The sequence below is a fragment of the Panicum virgatum genome, chromosome 8N (genome assembly GCF_016808335.1).
Source record: "Panicum virgatum strain AP13 chromosome 8N, P.virgatum_v5, whole genome shotgun sequence".
NCBI lineage: Eukaryota > Viridiplantae > Streptophyta > Magnoliopsida > Poales > Poaceae > Panicum > Panicum virgatum.
In genome coordinates, this window is record NC_053152.1 from 46,034,834 (window position 1) to 46,055,758 (window position 20,925).

The 20,925-nt window shown below is 44.6% G+C and overlaps 1 protein-coding gene and 1 long non-coding RNA gene across 5 annotated transcripts; one reads left to right on the forward strand and one right to left on the reverse strand.

The window, feature by feature from the left end:
• Positions 1-1,688: 1,688 nt before the first annotated feature.
• On the forward strand, positions 1,689-6,081 carry LOC120686015. 4 transcript variants are annotated; one of them, XR_005679924.1, is made up of 3 exons: positions 1,689-2,328; positions 2,404-2,507; positions 2,857-6,081. It is a non-coding gene; the product is annotated as an uncharacterized LOC120686015 (long non-coding RNA). The 4 variants fall into 4 exon arrangements; XR_005679923.1 differs by having other exon boundaries at positions 1,694-2,328; positions 2,404-2,930; positions 3,192-6,081; XR_005679922.1 differs by having other exon boundaries at positions 1,690-2,328; positions 2,404-6,081.
• A 12,803-nt stretch (positions 6,082-18,884) lies between these two features.
• On the reverse strand, positions 18,885-20,535 carry LOC120686057. Its single transcript, XM_039968220.1, has 3 exons — positions 20,286-20,535; positions 19,705-19,809; positions 18,885-19,559 (listed from the first exon to the last, which is right to left on the reverse strand). Exons 2-3 carry the CDS (start codon positions 19,780-19,782, stop codon positions 19,071-19,073), a joined length of 567 nt encoding a protein of 188 aa, XP_039824154.1. The 5' UTR covers positions 19,783-19,809; positions 20,286-20,535; the 3' UTR covers positions 18,885-19,070.
• Between the last annotated feature and the right edge of the window lie 390 nt (positions 20,536-20,925).

The following is a 20,925-nucleotide window of genomic DNA, read 5'->3' on the forward strand; positions in this document are numbered from 1 at the left end:
AAGTATTTTACTCTCCTTACATATTGTTTTGCATGATCTCAATATACCGATCCCTTGATTTATATGGTATCATGTAGAATGGAGATACAAACTTGCAGGAGAAAGGGATACTCTCACCTCAGCTTCATCGACCCAATTACTTATAATTGGAGGCTTCTACGTGACAAGCCCGATGAGATATTCCAAAACTTGTTCAAGTACTTAATCGTTCATCACAACAAGCACATGATATTGTTTCCTTACAAATTTGCGTGAGTGATTCCTACCGTTTAACTCTTTCTTTTCTGTATCATCAAATTGTTTAAACTCTAACTACCAAGTGTTGCCTCCGTATAATCTTGCAGTGAACACTGGGTCCTAAATGTCATACTTCTCGACATTAGCATGATGGTGGTTATGGACTCATTAAGGAGACCTACAGAACAATACAATGATCTTCTTAACATGATGAAAAAGTAATTCTACCACTACTCCCTCGATGACCGGTACTTTGAATCACTCTGTTACTTGACTATAATTGTTTTAATCATGCACAGGGTTTGGAAACAATTCATTAAAAATCATCAAGGTAAATTCAGCAAGGAATTGAAGATCAAGACAGATTTTGCGGTACGCACTTGGATGATTCTTTGCACATTTCATTAGTTTTATTGTATATTCATGTAAATACATGATAATTTCTTTTCTCTTAAAGTGTATGAGGCAGAAACATGGCACAAATTTATGCGCATACTATATTTGCGAGAACATCCACGGTCTGGTAGGTCCTCAAAAGAACATGGCAGATTGGGAGGCCGAAGTAAGTAAAAAACTTGTTAATGTTTGAACTTGTATTGTAATTAGTCAAAATTAATTATCTCCCTTTTCCATAGATCGAGGAGATGCGCGATAAACTCATACCAGAGGAAAAGATTATGGCGATTCAAGAACAATTGTCCGGATTTATTGTTGAGCAAGTCCTCGACCCAAAAGGCGAATTCTACTATGATGGGCACTCTCACATTAACAATCGCAGCAAATATGATAATATATGCGTATATATGTAACTAAGAACGAATATACCTATGTAAATATATATGTGTGTATATATATCTAAGGATATCTATTTATGAGTATGTATGTATTATATATATAAGCCCTCCAATAATATATATATAGTAGGTCTATTTAATCCCCTGGGTATGAAATAAGGTGTTCCATACCCGAGCCGCCTGTGCACCTGATCCGTTCCGCCGCTCCCGTTTTTCCTGGTGTTCCATACCCGAGCCGCCTGTGCACCTGATCCGTTCCGCCGCTCCCGTTTTTCCTGGCCCCGACCCGCCCCGGTCTGACTCGCCCCCACCACCTTCTCCTCCGGAACCCACGACGCCCAGCTCCCCCACCCCCCTCCCCCGCCCGCAGCAACTACCGACCGAACCCCGTCGCCGCCTCCCAGATGCGCGCCGTCGCCTCCTCCGCCGGAACCCACGACGGCGGACCCCTGCCGCCGCCGCCGGCCCCCCAGACGCGCGCCGTCGCCACCTCCCCCGGTCGCGCCCCCAATCCCATCGCCGTAACACCCTCATCCCGGCGCGTCTCGGCAACCTCGACCCTCGTGTCGTCCCGGCGAGGCACTGCGCCACCGGCTCCCATACCGCCCCGACGAGGATGACTGCCTCCACGAGCTGCGGCACGGTGGCGCGGCGAGGGCCAGGCGCGTGCGGCGCGATGCGGGTCCTGGCGGCTTAGCGCGGGGGGCAGCGAGCGGCACGCGGGCGCAAGGAGCAGGGCGGCACGCGGATGGTCTAGGCGCGGCGCCGTCCGGCTGCTTGCCCTGGCTGCTCGCGCGCCGTGACGGCGAGTCGTCCCGGTTTTCCCCTCTACGGTAATACCTCCCACCACTCCACCCCCCCCCCTTCGCACCCGGTGGCGCACAAGCGGTTTTCTTTCCCCCAGCTCGCGATCCGTTTCCCGACGCCGTCGGCCCCAGGTCAGTGCTGCCGCCGCTGTTGCCGTCGACCGCTGGCCCGAGTTGCGACCCGATCCACGTAATGAGCGGGAAGCCATCCATTGGCTCGCCATTGTCCGTTCAGAGCTCCGCGAGGTCGCTCCGCTCTCGTCGTCGTCGCCCCAGGTCAGTACCTGTCGCAGTGCCGCCGCTGCCGTTGCCGTTGACCGCCGGCTGGAGTCCTGCGACCTGATCCACCTAACGCATGGGACCCACCCATCGGCCCCTGCCTTCCGCTCCGCTGAAGCTTCATCAGCATGGCGCCGACTGGCTCAAAAGGCAAGATTCACTGCGGCAGCTCGGCTCGTCATCGTCACCAGAAGCTGTCGATTTCTTCCGAGGTTTCCTCGCCATCCACCCCCTCCTCCATCTGATTCCCTGTGGTTCTCCCTGATTTTCCATGGAGACTTGTGTAGGTAATAGCTCTTTTTAATTCCCGTGTGTACAAGAAGGAACATCAATATCAAGCAGGTCGAACAGCACAGATGGGTGAGGACAGATCCCTCAGCTCCATGCTAAGGTCTCTTCCTCATCGTGTGTTTTTCATTGGAGGCAATAGTGAGATCTATGAACTGCTCATTCCCCTTCCCCTGTTCTTTCCTGCAATACATCGGTCTCACATTGACCAAGATTGAACAACTATCCGTATCCTCTACAAATCAAAGATCTTGTGCACTAAATTGCTCAATTCCTCCGATTCACCCTCTGTCCTCGAATCCCCACAACCACATATCCATTTTTCTTCATATCAATCTTTTCTGAATCGAATTAGTTTGCTTCTTTTTCTAGGCACGGCACCTAGTCATTTAAGTATTCATGGATTAATTGAGTTGTTCATAACTTAATTTCGGGTTTGCAATTTTGTTCAGGCTGTAAAATTTGGTGAAATCTTTTGTGACCACATGGGTTACGTTGGAAAGAAAATTCAGATCCCATGTATATAGTAAGATTTAACACCATATCGGTTTTGTTTCCTCAATTGTTTCCATTGTCAGTGAGATTCATTTCTTCATGGAGATGATTATGCAGTGGCTTTGTTGCTGCTGGCTGCTTATAATTAAATCGGCTGCCACTCGGTGCTTTGCCTTCCACTATGATTTTTTACTTGATACATGATGGCAAACAATCAGCCATGAATCCCCCAACCTCTGCTTACTCTGAATCAAGCACAGCCTCTGAAGCGCTCTCTGAACATGTGTGTCAGGATCAGCGACGATGGCCACACGAGTGTTGGACGGCCACACGGCAGCTTGGTGTTCCCTCACTGGAGCTGCACATTTCTACAGATGAGTCTTCACTGATGTCGGTGCCCCTCTTTTCTCAAGTTCATTTGTTTTCCCCTGCTGTTGCTAGATTGCCCTTGTTTTTTTTTGATAGGTAGATTGCCCTTGTTGGTGGCGATGATTTGTGATAATGGTTTAGAGGTAGGACAAAGAAGTCAAGTAACTGTTGGTGCTGGCTGCTGTTGTCTTCTCTGATGGAGGCACAGAAAAGCTTGATTCCTAATTGAAGGCGCTAATCATTTCTTCTCAATAGCTATTGTATTATAATCCTCCCATAGTAATCCAGCCCAACCCTCCATTTGTTAGCTTGAATCAGCGTTATAAGTATAGATTGCTGACAATTCCACCATGATTTTGTATTCATTACTCATTTGACGGTAGCGATGTTTTTGCATCTGTGCATCATCCCAAGATGGTGTATTTAGTTCTCTACTCCCTCCATCGTGAAGGTCAGCAATGAGAGCAAAAACGCGATGTATGTGTACTCAAAAGGGACTTCATTTCCTGAATTTCATTCTCTGAAAGGCTCCATTGAATCCGTAGTGTCCCTCTCTTGTGGATTCAAATGAGACGTGCACCATGCTCCTCTCATCTGTATTCAGGATTGTTAGATCTTTATATGATTCTGATTATAGAACTAAACAAAAAAAATACATCGACGGAGGCACAGAAAAGCATGAGTTAGATGTGGGTTAATTTGCATTTCAGAATTAATTCGTAACCTCAAAAGAAATCGTTCCTTTTAGACAAGGGTATGCAGTATGCAATTAACTGATAGAGTGTACTCACAAAAGATAGGGTGAACTTCAATCTGGTTCTGTCAGATTTCAGAGCATATTGACAGTGTGTAATACTATCTAGAGTCCAGGTTTCTTCCTTGTTTGGCCCATGAAATTTGGAATAACTTTTTGCATGTTGCCTTGTTTTCGACTGTCAATTACGTTAGATAATATGTATATGTAATCCAAAAGAAAGGTGTACAATTATCAGCCTATTAGCTCCTCCTTAGGCAAAAATAGTTTGTGCTGATTAATAAAATAAATTTGTAACTTAATTAGGCCTGTGCAACACGCAATCAACTGAACAACCAGGTGCAAGTGTGTTTTAGCATATGAATATGTATGATCAGGTCATGCTGTTGGTCATTGAAGGTGACATTTCGCTGAACTCTGTTCTGCCTACTATGATAGCTCAAGCTCGGCTATTTGAACCTGAGTCCATACTTTAGTCAACTGATCATATTAGTTCTAATAGTTAATCTTGGCTTATATGCATTCTGTAAATTCTGAAGTACATTAAATTGGTACGGATTCATATTAGGTTCAAGAAGGTTCTCCTAAATTAGTTCTACATTTGTTTGCTAGATTAAATAGAGGTTTTTACATTCACAAGAGTCATTATTTGTGACATGGAAAATAAATGATATATTCCAACGGTGCACAATATTATTGAACAACTATCCATATGCATGCTTATGTATTCTGAAATTTCAGTATACAATTATGCATGCCACTTTACTTGCTGCAAGACCATTTATATATTGCTGCGATGCCTGTCTTTGAATGTGGACATCATAGTATCTTGTCAATTCCTGCTGATTTGGACTGAATAATTTATTGACAAATTCATAAGTCTGCAGCCAGTTCGTGCACCTGACTATATCATGTCTATGGGGTTGTTGCAATACAATTCCAACCTATTGTTACTTGATAATAGTTTTGCTCTTATGTAGTGTGTATAGGCTGTCTTTAACCTGCATATACTAATAATTCTTAGCTCTTATACAGATTGCAGTATGCCTGCTGGGAATTATACTTTTTGCATCAAATGTTTCCTGCTGAACTGTTCTCTTGTGGGAATTATACCTTCCTAACTGATTACTAGTTCAAGTCACACAGTTAAGGTTGGATTAGATTGTCGACCCCATTGCTTTGCTAACTGTACCAGTGTTTGGTGACTTTTATTTGTGTATCACTAGATGAACTCCTGTTCAGAATTCAGATATGCATCTTGTTTTTGTTCAGAGATGTAAACGTTCAAATAGTGTATGCTTCTTAGTTGTTACTGCAAGATATGCACTCACCCGAACGATGCTGATCTGATTTACCAGTCCAATTTTGGTGTTACGTGAAGACTTGGATTAGTTTGATTGCCTGATAGGAGTTAATATATTTGGATCAGTATACTTTCTTAATTATTGCAGATGTTCTAAAGCATTGGCCCCTCTATACATTGTGGTTTGTTCTATCTGAAATGCTTATGGTATGCCCCATTGGCTTCATGTTTGATCCCTAACGTTGGGTGTTACTGTCTCTGCAGCGATGAAGGAGCCGGTCCTGCTACTTTCGTGCAGAGCCCATTCTGACTGAAGCTAGTGATTTTCTTAAAAATGTTCATTCAAATGCTTTTTTCAGGAAGTCAACCTATAAAAATGATGGCAGCATATTCAAGCGTCCCCCCCCCCCTTTATTTTCAGGATCTGAGATGGGCACAGTGATCTCCATTGACCATGTCATCTTTGATTGGGGCCCATCATCACCATTAGGTGTTCAGGGACAGTTCCCCTTGTTCATCAGTTGATGGATTTTTTGCTGGAGCATCTATTGTACAGTAGATAGATTCCGAGTTTCATGTGAGGATTGCATAGTTAGAGCTTTTGTGTATAGGTTCTTACGAAAATGTAAGTTCTGAGTGGCACATAATAGAAATATGACACCCATCTTCTGCGTTTATGATATTTATGAACCGGCTCAGAAAAAATGTGTGGTGTTTGCAAGGTAATGAGGTTTTGCATCGACATATTTTAGTACATGAGATTGGGAGATTAACAGGATGTAATTTTGATGATTTTATTGTAAAGAACAGAATTTTTGTGTCTGGCAACTGCAAAACATTTTTGTTTTCCAATCATCTGGGTATATTCATCGATATTTCTTTTTCCTTACGGCAGCACGTGGCCACGTGCGTGTGAATTAGATATCTGGATTCACCAGCAAGCGTTGAGTGCTCAGTCCTACGAGAAAAAAAAAACAGCGGCAGTTAAGGGAGCGTGTGGTCATTGGTGTGCTGCCGCGTGCGGCGTGCATCATGACTAGTTGGTGGGCCGCATCCTCCGCGCAAGAAAAACAGAACGACTGCGGGAGGGAGCGCAGGTGCGGTCCGATGGCGCGTCAGGAGGCTGGCTCGGGTATGGAATAACTATTCCATACCCAGGGTAGAGATTAGCCCTGGCAATATATATATATATATATATATATATATATATATATATATATATATATATATATGCTTAAATAATATTTGTCCTAGACATTTTCATATGTAAAGAAATTCACACATATAGATATGTGTATACATATATATATATATATATGAATTACTTTATATATGAAAACTATCTAGGACAAATATTATATAAGTAAATATATATATATATATATATATATATATATATTTGTACATGTTACTATAGTTCTTACTCACACTGAATTCCAATACATAAGTTTAATTGAAATGCAAAAGTATAATTGAAATAGAAAAAGAATTTAGCAAAGGAAAACAGAAAAAAAAAAGGACCTTTGGTCCCGGTTGGTACCTTTTTGTCCCGGTTGCCAGACCCAGGACAAAAGGACCCCCCCTTTTGTCCCGGCACTTGGGAAATCGGGACAAAAGGGGTTTCCCAACCGGAACAAATTAACATTTCTGTAGTAGTAATAGCGGCGACCAGGCATGAGGGCTTGCCAACCCAAGCGTGACGGAACACAATGCCAAACTTCCCTAGCCAAGACACAGCTTAGTAGGAGATGTGAAATGGATTCCTCCTCCTGCGAGCATAGCACGCAAACGGCGTCGTCCTGCAAACCGTGGCGTTTCTCCTCATAGCGGTCCAGTAACAATCAAACAAAACCAGCCACACGAAGAACTTGCATTTACCCAGTGCTCGAGATTTTTTTTTAGTATCCTGGCGCCTGGTATTTCCACGTGAAAGTAACTGAACCTCTGTTTCTTACTTCAATGTGAAATTTATAGGGTTTTTTTTTTAAGGGAAATTGTGGGGGAGTTCCCCACAGTGCTTCGGTTTTTTCATTAAATAAAAGGAAACAAACTGTACAGGATAGAAATACTTACAGAGTTACATTAAAGGGGGAGAAAAGACAAGAAAAAAAATCAGAGCTATAGAATAGTGTATATCCATTGAACAATTCGAGGATATAGAGTCTCCTTCACTCTTAAGAGCTGGAGGTGAACCTGCTTCTTGAAGCTGAAAATCCAACGAGTTCTGGTAGGAATTCCTTGATTAAAAATCTTGTCATTTCTTAACTTCCAGATCTCCCAAGAAGCAACTAGGAAAATCTCCATGAAGAGGATGTGAGCATTGAAAGCTCTACTATTAATGAGTTTGGAACACAACTCATTGTCAGTAGTCCACTGTATCTGTAGAGCTTGCCAACAGCTTCTTGCAAAAGGACAATCAAAGAAAAGATGAATGATATCCTCTTCAGAGCCAGCATTACACATAACGCATGTGTAACCATTATCCAGGTGGAAATGTCTTCTTCTTAGCATATTTCTGGTATTTAATCTATCGAGCAGAAGCCAGCCGAAGAATTTTATTCTTGGTATACATTTTGACTTCCAAAGCCATCTGAATGTGGGTGAGGCGTGCAAGTTGCTAAAGGCCAACGCATAAAACTTTCTAGAGGAATAATCCTAAGATCCCCACAGTCAACTTGTTCCTCTTCATAGGGAATTGACAGAAGTTCTACCTGCAAATCTTGGAATTGAATGTATGCTTCCTCAGAAAGGGGTAGAGCAAAAAGTGTATCCAGGACCTCAGTTTCTAGCACATTTTTCACTGAGAGTCTTGAGTTCCTCACAAATGAGTATAAACAAGGATATTTTTGGGCTCATACTTCAGTATTCCAGAGGTCTTCCCAAAAGAGAACTGTAGATCCATCTCCTAACTGGCACCTAGCTATGCCTCTGTACAGAACTGAGAGTCTAAGAAGATCTTTCCACCAGAAGGAGCCCACGTCCCTTGAGGCATGAGGAACTTTGCCATTTCTATAGTATCTGAACCATACAAGCTGCACCCAAGGAATATCCTTTCTATTATAGAATTTGTGGATCTGCTTTAAGAGTAGTGCATCATTCTGCAGCCTGAGATTGAGAACCCCAAGCCCACCTTTTATCTTGGGCTTAGAACCTGTAGACCAAGCTGCCAGGTGGCCTCCTTTCTTGGGTCTATCTGTACCCCTCCAAAGACATTGTTTACGAATTCGATCCATATTTTCAATAACACCAGCAGGCAGCTTCAGCGTACACATGGTATAAGTGGCTATTGGGGTTATAGCTGAATTTACCATTTCTAATCTGTCAGAATAAGACAGTAAAGAAGAGCAAGCATTTAGCTTCCTTTCCATCCTATCCATTAGAGGTGTCAAGTCATCCATCCTTGGCTTTGTAGTACCCATGGGGAGACCCAAGTAGGTGAAAGGCATTGACCCGATGGCACAACCAAAAACTGCAGCAAGGAGTTTCAGTCTCTCAGGATGAACATTTATAGGCACCATACTAGATTTTGCATAATTAACAGCTAGGCCAGTGGATGCTGTGAATTTCTGAAGAAGACCTTTAAGATGTGTGATCTGATTGATATCAGCTTTCAAAATCAAGATAGTATCATCAGCATATTGTATAATTGGAAAATCAGCAGATGGTTGATCAAGAGGCAGCCTTAAATGGCCTTGATGTAAAGCATCATTTACTACATACTGGAGTAACTCAGCTGCTAGCACAAAGAGGAGGGGTGACATTGGATCACCTTGTCTGACACCACATTTACATTTGAATTGGCAGCCTGGCACTCCATTTAAAATGATGGAAGTGGATCCTGAGGTCAGGATTAACTTTATCCACTCTAGCCACAAAAGTGGAAAAGCCAAGGTGTTGCATCATTGGAATTATAACATCCTGCTCAACAGTGTCAAAATCCTTGGCAAAATCCAACTTAAGAATTAAGATCTCTTTTTGGGTTTGCTGACACTGATGTATGTATTCGAAACTCCAAGCCAAGCAGTCCTGGATGGTGCGAGAGCGAATAAAACCATACTGATTGGCATACAAAAGATCCAAGATTACCAACTGCAATCTATCTGCCAGTAATTCTGTTAAAAGCTTGATGTCAATGTTCAGCAGAGAGATAGGCCTAAAGTCATTGACAGTCTCAGGGTTATTTATCTTGGCTACCAGAGTGATGAAGGAATTGTTGATGCTGTCAAGATTTACATCTAAGTTGAAGAAAGCCTCACAAAGTTTGTAGAAATCATCCTTTATTATCTGCCAGCATTTTTTTTATAAATAAACCATTAAAACCATCAGGTCCAGGGGCTTTGTCTGTAGGGATGGTTTTGATGAGAAGATCAATCTCCTCCTGTGTAAAAGGCTGGACGAGTGAGCTAAGTTCCACATTGATGTTGATCAGTTCATATAAGTCAAACTGCATTATTGGCTGGGTTGTAATACCCATTCTTCCTTTAAAGGCTGAATAGAGGAGTGCAGCTTTATCCTCATGACTGGTAACGATGTTGTCATTATCATCCCTAAGAGAAGAGATTGCATTTCTCCTGAAGCTGACAGTAGCCATAGCATGAAAGAATTTAGTGCATTCATCCCCAAATTTAACTCTATTTATTGTGTATCTTTTTTTCCAATAAACTTTTTTATATTTCAACAGAGTGGAGAGGTGGAGCTTGATTATGACTCTGAAATTCCATTCAGGATTGGTCAACATTCTACAATCCTCTAAACAATCCAAGTAGAAGATGACCTTATTGCACTTTTCTATGAGCAGAGAGAGATTTGAAAGTTTCCTACTCTAATATTTAAGGTCATAGCGAAGTCTTTTGAATTTGGTTGACAAGATTGAAGCTCTGTCACATCTACGCACAGGTTTCTCCCAAGCTGCTTGCACCACATCAAAAAAACCAGGATGATCTGGCCAAAAATTTTCAAAACAAAAGATGTTCAATCTTGGGATAGAGGTGCCAATGGAAATCTTGCAGGGGATGTGGTCTGAAGTTTTTTTTGCTAGAGGAAGGGCAAGGGTGTTAGGAAAAGTTGTAGTCTAGTTGACTATCGTAAAGAACCAGTCAAGCTGCTCAAGAAGGGGCGATTGCTGCATATTACTCCACGTAAAGGCCCTTCCTTTTAGGGGAATTTCGACTAAACCAAGGTGGCCAATTAGAGCATTAAAATCAGGGTGTCATTTAGGTTGCCCCCTGGTCTGTTACGATCTTCCAAAGAATGGTAGAAGTTGAAATCCCCCACAAAAAGCCAATGATCAACCCTCTGAACGTTAAGGCCACGCATCCAATGTACAAACTCCGATCGAAGAGGCTCATTGCAAGGGACATAAATAGAGGAGAGTCTCCATTTGCTTTGGTCATGAGTTGCTGTGAAATCAATAGTGATGGGCAAACTGTTTTGATTCAACAACCATCCCTGAGAAAATAGAGCTATTCCACAAGACGAGAAGCCCACCCATGAGTCCCACTGAGGGGGAAAAACATAATTATCAAAATTCCTTGGAGCAAATTTATGAATGTAAGCTGCATCAAAGGAGCTACGCTTGGACTCTTCCAAACAAACGATGGAGCAGGCACTTTCTTCAATTTTCTGACGAACAGCATCCCATTTATCAGAAGCATTGATACCTCTAATGTTCCAACATAAAATATTCCTGTGACGACTATCCATGAAAATCAAAAAGAAAGCTAGCAAATTTGAGGGCCACCAGAGCACCCCAAGAGAGTTTAACATAGCAAAGTACATCGACTGACAGAGTTTCCATCATGCAACCAACATAAGTAAAAGACAAGAAGCGAAGCAGAGTTTTGGACAAAAGACCATGAAAGTGATCGGGTGCTCTAGCCTAAGAGGGGGAGGGGGTGAATTAGGCACTCTAAAAACTTAGACCTATAGCTCCAACTAGTTTGCACAAAACATAAACTAAAACATACTATCTAGATGTGCAACTAGGTTGTTCTAGTGAGAAAACCCCTATCCCAAAAGAGTTTAGCAACCTATAGCCTTTCCTATCAAGAAACTATTCTATGAAAGTAAAGGCACACAAATTGCTAGTATGTAATGCGGAAGCTTAAAGAGCGAGATAGGAGATAGCAAACTCTTGACGCGGGTGTTTATCCCGTGGTTCGGTTAACCACAAAGGCACACCTACATCCACGTTGTTGTAGCACTCACTAAGAGTATTGCTACTCGGTCACCAAGTCTCTCCCGTGAACACAATCACGGTCACCTTGGCCCCGGGTTCCACTAAGGAGCTTCTCCACAAAGGATGGGGGTCTCCACGTCCCCCGCACAAAGATGTCGTCGCCGCTCCACACCAAGTCGGAGGGTCGATGACGTTGCCGGCGAGCTCCACGCTCCAAGGTGCCGGCGCACCAAGCTCTTGTTTTGGTTCACTAATGAACCACAGCACAAAGGCTCTAAACCTTGCAAACTCACTCACTAAGAGCTAATCCTTTACACAACACTCTCAAAGTGTGCTAAGGGCTAAGGATATGATCTTGATGCTTTTGTATGGCTTGGAGATGTTTTTGGGTGTGTGTGGGATGTCCAGCAACTCCAGCAAACTTCAAATGGCCGGGGTGAGGCGTATATATAGGCCACCAAGTCTTGTAGCCGTTGCTCCAACGGTTAGCTGAAAATCTGCGTACCACCGGAAGAACCGATGCCTCTTGGCGGGGTAGCGTCGGTTCATCCGGTCACTCATAACACGAAGTAGCCGTTGAAGTCCTGACAGCTGACGCAGAGACCACCGGTTGAACCGATGCTTTGCACCGATGCTTCACCGGTTCAACCGGTGCTGAAGGAATCTTTTCCTGGACGCTGACGTCATTACACCGGTGGTATGCACCGATGCACCGTCGGTTGAACCGGTGCTGAAGAAACTTCTTCTGGGCACTTGACATCGTCTCTGGTACAAAGGACGGCCAATGCACCGATGCCCTTTCTTGGACCGTCGGTTCAACCGGTGCTTATAGGCTGACTTGGCTTCGATTTCCTCCTGCACCAAACATCATAGCGTCGGTTCTTCCGACAAGCGTCGGATGCACCGGTGCCCCTGGCGTCGGTTCTTCCGGTACTCCTAACCGAAGAGCTTTCAGGGCGCTGCCCTGAGACCCGCGAGGGGCGGCTCCCCCTCGACCCCCGTCCGCTAACCGGGTAGCGGAACCCCCGTAGGGGCGGCCATTTGGGCCTTGCTACGCCTATCTTCTCTATCTCTTTGTCATCACTTGAACCTAAAAGCCTGAGAATAGTCATCTTAACAATCATATTAGTCCAAGTGTTGTGTTGTCATTCGATCACCAAAATCACTCGAAATGGCATAAATGGTGCCATATTCGTTACAGACCACTAAGCCAAGACCCCATTCCACGAAGCCAGGCCCTCCCACCACATTCACTGTTCCATTTCATCCTCATCATTGTAAACCATCTTGGCACATCCTGAAAGCAGGACAGCATCAGTGAGCTCCGCAGGAGACAAATTGCAGTCAAGACCCCAATCCCTCAAAGTGTCAGTAGGAATAGGTGGAGGAACCACATCACTAGGCCGAGGTGGGTCATTCAGAGATAATTTGTGCTTAGACTGCCCGTCCACTGTCTCAGGTACAACTGGTTGACGTCTCTTCTTTGGAGCATAAGGCAGTCTGACATGCTGAACCTCACCAGCTTTATTGTTCAGTCTGGCACTTCTACGCAGTGAAGCAGTAGACAAAGGTGTATGGATCTTTGTCTTGGATACCTTTATTGGCAGACCAAGAGTCTTGGGAAGAGCCTGTGAATTGGAAGCCTGAACATCATTCTCAAAGCTTGGCTGTTCTGCAGAGACAGCTGACTACTGTGAAGATTGAGCATCTTCCAAACAATAAGCCCAGACCTTCAGGACAATGGCTGGCAGTATGGGCACATTGGGTACTATAGTAGGAGAGTTATCCATCTGGGTTCCAAGCACAGTATTGTTGGAAGAGGAGCAAAGCTGCTGAGGAATAGGAACCAAAGGCAGATCTCCAAACAAACCCCTAACTGGTAGGTGAAAGTGATCGGGTGCTCTAGCCTAAGAGGGGGAGGGGGTGAATTAGGCACTCTAAAATCTTAGACCTATGGCTCCAACTAGTTTGCACAAAACTTAAACTAAAACATGCTATCTAGATGTGCAACTAGGTTGTTCTAGTGAGAAAACCCCTATCCCAAAAGAGTTTAGCAACCTATAGCCTTTCCTATCAAGAAATTATTCTATGAAATTAAAGGCTCACAAATTGCTAGTATGAAATGCGGAAGCTTAATGAGCGGGATAGGAGATAGCAAACTCTTGATGCGGGTGTTTATCCCGTGGTTCGGTTAGCCACAAAGGCACACCTACATCCACGTTGTTGTAGCACTCACTAAGAGTATTGCTACTCGGCCACCAAGTCTCTTCCGTGAACACAATCACGGTCACCTTGGCCCCGGGTTCCACTAAGGAGCTTCTCCACAAAGAATGGGGGTCTCCACGTCCCCCGCACAAAGATGTCGTCGCCGCTCCACACCAAGTCGGAGGGTCGATGACGTTGCCGGCGAGCTTCACGCTCCAAGGTGCCGGCGCACCAAGCTCTTGTTTTGGTTCACTAGAGAACCACAGCACAAAGGCTCAAGGCCTTGCAATCACACTCACTAAGAGCTAATTTAGGACTCACACTTTACAACTCTAGTGCTATAAGCTAAGGATATGATCTATGAGCTCTTGTATGGCTTGGAGATGTTCTTGGATGTGTATGAGGTGTCTTGGGACTCCAACAATCTTCAAATGGCCGGGGTGAGGCGTATATATAGGCCACCAAGTCTTGTAGCCGTTGCTCCAACGGTTAGCTGAAAATCTGTGTATCACTGGAAGAACCGATGCCTCTGGCAGGGGTAGCGTCGGTTCTTCCGGTCACTCTAAGACACGAAATAGCCGTTGAGCTTCTGACTGCTGACATAGTGACCACCGGTTGAACCGATGCTTTGTACCGATGCATCACCGGTTCATCCGGTGCTTAAGAATCTTCTCCTGGGCGCTGACGTCATTGCACCGACGCAATACTCCGATGCACCGTCGGTTCAACCGGTGCTGAAGAAACTTCTCCTGGGCACTTGACATCGTCTCTGGAACATAGGACGCCCAATGCACCGATGCCCTTTCTTGGACCGTCGGTTCAACCGGTGCCTATAGGCTGACTTGGCTTCAGTTCCCTTCTGCACCAAACTACATAGCGTCGGTTCTTCCGACAAGCGTCGGATGCACCGATGCTTAGGCATCGGTTCTTCCGGTGCTCCTAATCCGAAGAGCTTTCAGGGCGCTGCCCTGAGACCCGCGAGGGGCAGCTCCCCCTCGACCCCCGTCCGCTAACCGGGTAGCAGAACCCCCGTAGGGGCGGCCCTTCGGGCCTTGCTACGCCTATCTTCTCTTTCTCTTTGTCATCACTTGAACCTAAAAGCCTGAGAATGATCATCTAAACAATCATATTAGTCCAAGTGTTGTGTTGTCATTCGATCACCAAAATCACTCGAAATGGCATAAATGGTGCCATGTTCGTTACAGTAGGTTATGTAATAAAAAGGGGCTTGGAAAGGTCAAAAGTTGCTGCCCAGTCAATGCAGAGCTTGTAACTGAAGAAGAACTGCCAGAGGATGAAGAATCACTGCCAAGATCACCCTGTAAAACTTGCTCTAGGGTCAGCACAATGTCTTGACTATGGTGCCTCAGGTATTCTGCTGTAGTCCCAGATTGATCAAAGGAGATAGTATCTTGTGGGTGATCTGGATGGGCTGGAGGATTGTCCAGTTGCTGTCCTTCCCCAGGGATTTCCTGCTGCAATAAGTCATCTGGTATGACTTGATCAACCTCCATTTCTTGCATCTCCACTTGATTTTCTTGGTCTACAACTGGCTAGGGGACAGCAAGATCACCATGCAATTGCTGTGCATGGAAAGCATTGATTCTAGCTTCAGCCTGAGCCTCCTGACCAGGTCCTGCAAAGTCATGGTTCCAATGCTGCAGAACATTTGGATTGACATGAACGTGACCATGTGCAGGATGAGGATTTCCATTCTGAGGAGCAGGGTCCTCATCACCAGGAAAAGCATCAGGAAAGTGACCTCCACTCAAAATGTAGGTCGGCACTGCCCAAGACCTTCCATTGCCCCCAAGTGTAGTACCATGAGAAACAATCATGCTGCGAGGTACACGATCTGGTGACAGCACTAGGCATTTTGCAAGAACTCTAGATTTGTTCTGTTGTTCAAACCAGTGCAACAGCCTACCAAAAGGGGCAACAGAGGCCCCAATGAAATCTATGTTTTGAAAATCCAGAGGAAATCCCAACATCATAATGTTGCACACCCGTGAGTAGTTGCAAGACCGAAGATTAATGCTTTCATCATGCTTTGCAACAGAGAGAGTAAAACCATTCCCCAATTGGATAGGGGACAAATTAATCAACCCCTGACGCTGCATTGGTGTCCCAAACTGAACCAACCCTAGGCTGACAGGCGAAAGAAAATGCGAAATCACTCTCACCGGAAATTGCTCCTCCAGTTGATCAACCAGATGATACAGTACTGTAGCAGCCTCATGAGGTGGTGGTGCTGGATTCAGCGTGAGGATCGCATACTCTTCATGCCGCCTAGGAGCTTCTCCACACAGAGCCACGCGAGCTCTTGCCGGGCGCTGCCAGCCATCTTCAACATGGAAACCAAATGGGAGGAAGGGAGTAGGATCGCAGGCAAAGTTCGCCATCTCGCAGGGAGTAGCAGTAGGTTGCTCCGCTTGCAAGGTTTGTTGAGGGTTTTCCGGTGCACTGTTGCTAGAGGGGGAATGCGTCGGGGAAGACGAAGCGACGGCATCAACAGTAGCCCCTGCCTCCAAATCTGCCGTAACTCCAGCACCTTCCTTCTGGGCTATTGGTTTGGGCTTCCAATAGATTCTGGGCTTTGACTTGGTGCGACAGAAACTGGCCCGATGACCATAGAAGAAACACAGCCTGCATCTAATTGGGCTAAGACACTCTAAGGCCCGATGGCCCAAACCCAGACAATGCGCACAGGAGACCAACTCTGAATTTTGAAACTTTGAAAACCCCTGATTTGCCGCCTTGTTCTTCGCTGTGAACATCTTTGGGTTGAGATCAGAAGAAACACGCCCAAAAACACGACTGGCTGGAATATCAGCATGATCACCAAGAACATCTGAGGCAGCACTTTTAGCGGAGACACATTGCACTGGGGGAAAAGAGCCAAAAACAATTGTCTCCAAAGAAGATGCAGGAGCATGCTTGATGCAGGAGCATAACCAGATTATCTGCAAATCTGACTCTTTTCATTGGCCTTTTGTGAGCTGATTGCCGAAGTGCTTTTTTAGATTTCTTGGACAAAACAGTAGTCCATTCCTTGGCTTGCTCTTCCTCCCTAAGCCTTTTCTCACGCTCCCAATTTGGCGTACCATTACGCCAGAGATGGAAGTAAACATCAAAAGAATTGCCAATGAAACGCCTGATGTTGTAGATCAGAAAGCCGACATGCTTATTCACCACTGAGAACCGAAAATGATTAAGACCTTGAAAAGTGACATGGAAACCCTGAGCCGAGCCTCCCAAGCAAGATTGAAGTGCCAAACCCACAGATTCCTCCGTTAAACGGAAAGTATAACATCAAAACGAAGCCAAGAGGAAGAAAGAACCATCGACTTGGAAGAGGGATGATGAACCGAAGAACCAAAGCGATCGGCAACTTCACGTTGAAAAGCCAGACCGGGTATGAAGTCAAGAGAGTGTACCAGATCTGAAGGAGAATCCATGAGATCGACTGATCCCAAGACACCAGGGACGGGGGAAGAGGAGAGGAATCAAGCCTAGCGCAAGGCAGAGATCACCAGGGAGGAAATCTAGAGAAATCGCCCTAGGATCGCCACAGTCGCCCGAGCCATCCCTTCATCCTGTTCATAAATTTATAGGGTTGTTTGGGAACCACATGCCAATTGATATTGCACTGATACTACGGGCAATATAAAGAAGGGTGCCCAGATTATTGGAGTACAAAAAATGAAGAGCTACTGCCCTCGGAGAAATAAAAAGAGACAAGATACAAATGGAGTGATGATAAGTTCTCACTGATCTGAGCAGTGACCATGCTCGTGTAAGTTCTCACTTCTCAGTGAAAAGATATGCAAGCTAGTGATGCATCGACCTAGCTAGGGTTAAGAGGCATCGGGATTAGACATGCCCCTGGTGTTTCTCAAAGTACTTTCTCAGTGCTCACACATTGTCAGGGGCTCCTTGTTGCCGTGAGTGGAAAAGGATATAATAGTCAGGGGCTGTGTTAAGCATGCATGGAGGTGACACTGTCACTTCTAGCAACGGTGGCATTGTTGTCAGTGGCAGAAGCCCAATGTGCTTGGGATCGGCGGATCGCTGACCTTGAATTTGTGCTGGCAACATGGAGCCACTTCCTCACAAGTGCTGCTTGCTACAGTAGCTAGGTTGAATACTATTTCCATCCTAATTTGTGCTAAATGAACGATATGCAACGGAAACTATGAAAGTTAAATGTATGGCCAACTTACTATACACACATGCAGCACCACTACTGTTTGCAGAGAAGTTTGATTTCTTTGACCATGTGAGAAAGTAAGTCCCGAAACCTCGCTTTATTAGGAAACTTGAGTCGCTAAACTCTGAGGATCAGTAGATGTAAAAGACAACACACATGCTCCTGCTTATTATACATTAACAAATATAAATTTTTAATTTGATGGAATATACACCTGGAATATAAACCTTTCTTATAGAAAAATTGTTAGATGTGGGTCGACAATTGTTTTTCTATTTTCTTTTCTTAGATCGTGTTTAGATCCTCTAGCTAAATTTAGCTATCATGTATCCAAACAGGTCAGCTAATGATCTTCTATCTAATTGAGATAAGTATCTCATTTGTTAATCCCAGCTAAAAATGTCAAAGGACTGTATCACCCAACCCTTTCTGTCTGAAAAAGACTATTATCAATTAGCTAGCTAATCATTATAGTTGAGAAGGATCCAATAGGACCTTAGAGGAAGGATAGCCGGTCAACCCTCCTGTCTGGTTTATTTTTTCTTTGAGGAAAAAAACATGGACAATTATTTTATTTCCAAATATGTTCATAGGTTTTTTTTTCGTGTGAATATGTTCATAGGTAGGTGTCCATGGATAGGAGCGCAGGAGGCCTCCTTAATGATGTGGGCTGGTAAATGAATACGAAAGTGCAAGATGAAAGCTTCAATTAAAAATTTGGGCCCCTTGGCTAGTCATGGGCTGAGCTTCATGTTCAGTCTACAATGGGTTAGTTCCTGCAAGCTAGCATAGTGGGCTGCATTTTTTTTCAACATTCGCAGATCCAAATCAATCCAACTACATAAATGGATATCAATCTAAACGGAAATCATCACCTCTTAAAGTTCCTAAAATTATTTTTCAAATTTTTATCCTATCCAATCACATCAATGGTTCAGTTTATGAGAGAGAGAGAGAGAGAGAGAGAGAGATGAGTATGGTTTTGCATTATCAGTTAATATGTTCATGGAAATCATCAAAACTATCAATACCACTTGCTGCAACAAATCACCTTCTTGTTTTTTTTCAATCACCTCTGTGATGTACAACTGTGCATGTGTCAAACATGCGCTCTGTCTCCATCTGAAACCTACACCCCAGTCCTACACACCATCATGCCGTCTTCAGGCTCAAGCACTGGTACATCCACGGACCTTGCCCCATCTGATCCATCCTCCTCCTACTCTCGCCGGGAAACCTCGCCGCCGCCGACGCCATCACGTCGGCCTCCCTGAACTGCGCCAGCTCCGAGTCCGTCGACGTCGACGACACCGCCGTGGTCCCGGAGTCCGAGTTGGACGACGACTTGAGCCGCTTCCCCTGCTGCCTCTCAGCGTTGCAGCTGCCGCTGGTGCTTGGCCCGGTTGCTAGAGTCAGCTCAAGGTTGCAGTCCTCTGCAGGAGCAGGTGCAGGGGCATGGGCCTTGTAGCTCGAGAAGCTGATGAGTTGCTGAGGATTTGTAGCCTTCTCGCCGTGCCAAATGTCCAGTTGCGGTTTCGGCTTGACGTCGACGATCACCGGAGCTCGATTCGACGATACGGTTGTTGGCATCTGCTGCATCAACTGCTTCTGAACGTGGTACAGCCGGTGCAACTCATGAACCTGAATCAAAAGAAGTACAGAGAGTGGTAAGGTGAGAAACTTTTGTAACCTTTGTAGTGTTCAATGAACCTCAAGGAAAAGAGCATTCTACGGTGCATGATTGAAAGGAGTACTACTTTTGTTGACATTTTTTTTTCATTGTTACCTGTTGTCTGAATATTTGCTCTTGCTTCAGTATGGCCATCCTCATCTGCTCCCTCTCCATGTCTTGGTGAAGGTTCATGCTGATCCCTTTTGCTTAATTGTGAGTCTGTTTCATGTGAATTCAAGAATCAGTGATTCAGTTGGTGCTGCAAATGGAAACTGGATCCGGTCGTTGCAAACATTTTTATACTGAGCCTTTAAGAAAGTCCACAAGTAGTATGTTTCATGGATTCGTTTCAAAAATAAATCTGCTTTCAGAAAAGTTCCTTGGGAATCATATTGTTACGTTCTGAAACTAGGTAAACTAACAAAACCAAAAATTCTTGCAGGCATTGGTCATAGATACAGACTTTGACACATCTACCCATAACAGAACCGCGAAATAATTGACTGAAACACGATACTGTAGGCCCTTTCAAACAAGGTCATTTCATCGCAAAAGACAGGACTGCATATGGCAAGAACTCCAGCACAAACACAAAGAACGATATGCAAACTCTGAACTCGAAACATGTATGAAAAAACTCTCAACTTTGAAAGAACTAAACAAGAGAACCAAGAACAGAGGATCACTCTGCTCACCTGTATTCAGAATCTCCTGACCTCCTCAACTCCCTGCCGGTTAACAAGGGCAATCTCCTCTTCCTCTCTGATCTGTAGCTCACCGGCAAGCAGAGAAGCCCAGGAAACTTTGGTTTCTGCTGGGAGGCAAGCCGGTCATCATGGATGTATATGTACATCTGGTGAGGCAGGGGAGGAGGAAGGAGATTGAGAATTAAGATTCTCCCGTCCTGGTGTCATGAGGGAGCTTCACAGCCCATGTGTGGGGTCCCCCATAGGCTTGCCAAACAAATCCAAGCGCCTCTGGCCAATCAGCTCGTGTATCTTAGTGTGTGAAAGATGCTTCCATGTAGTGCCAAGAAAAGGATAGGCCTAAGATAATGAGCAGACAGAGACCCCAGCTATTGTACCATTTCTCATCTGCAGCCTCAAAAGCCTATGCATCCCCTGACACTTCTACACCAACAAAGCATGCTGTTTTTTATTTCATTTTTCATAGGTTGACCTGTTGGATGCCTTCATTTCTGTACCAATATGTGGGTTTTCATAATTTTCATACCAATTTCATTTTTTTTCCTAACCCAGAGTAACACTCATATACAGTGGCGCTTTCAACAATTCTAAAGTTTTTTTAGGGAAACAATTCTAAAGTTTTCAAATA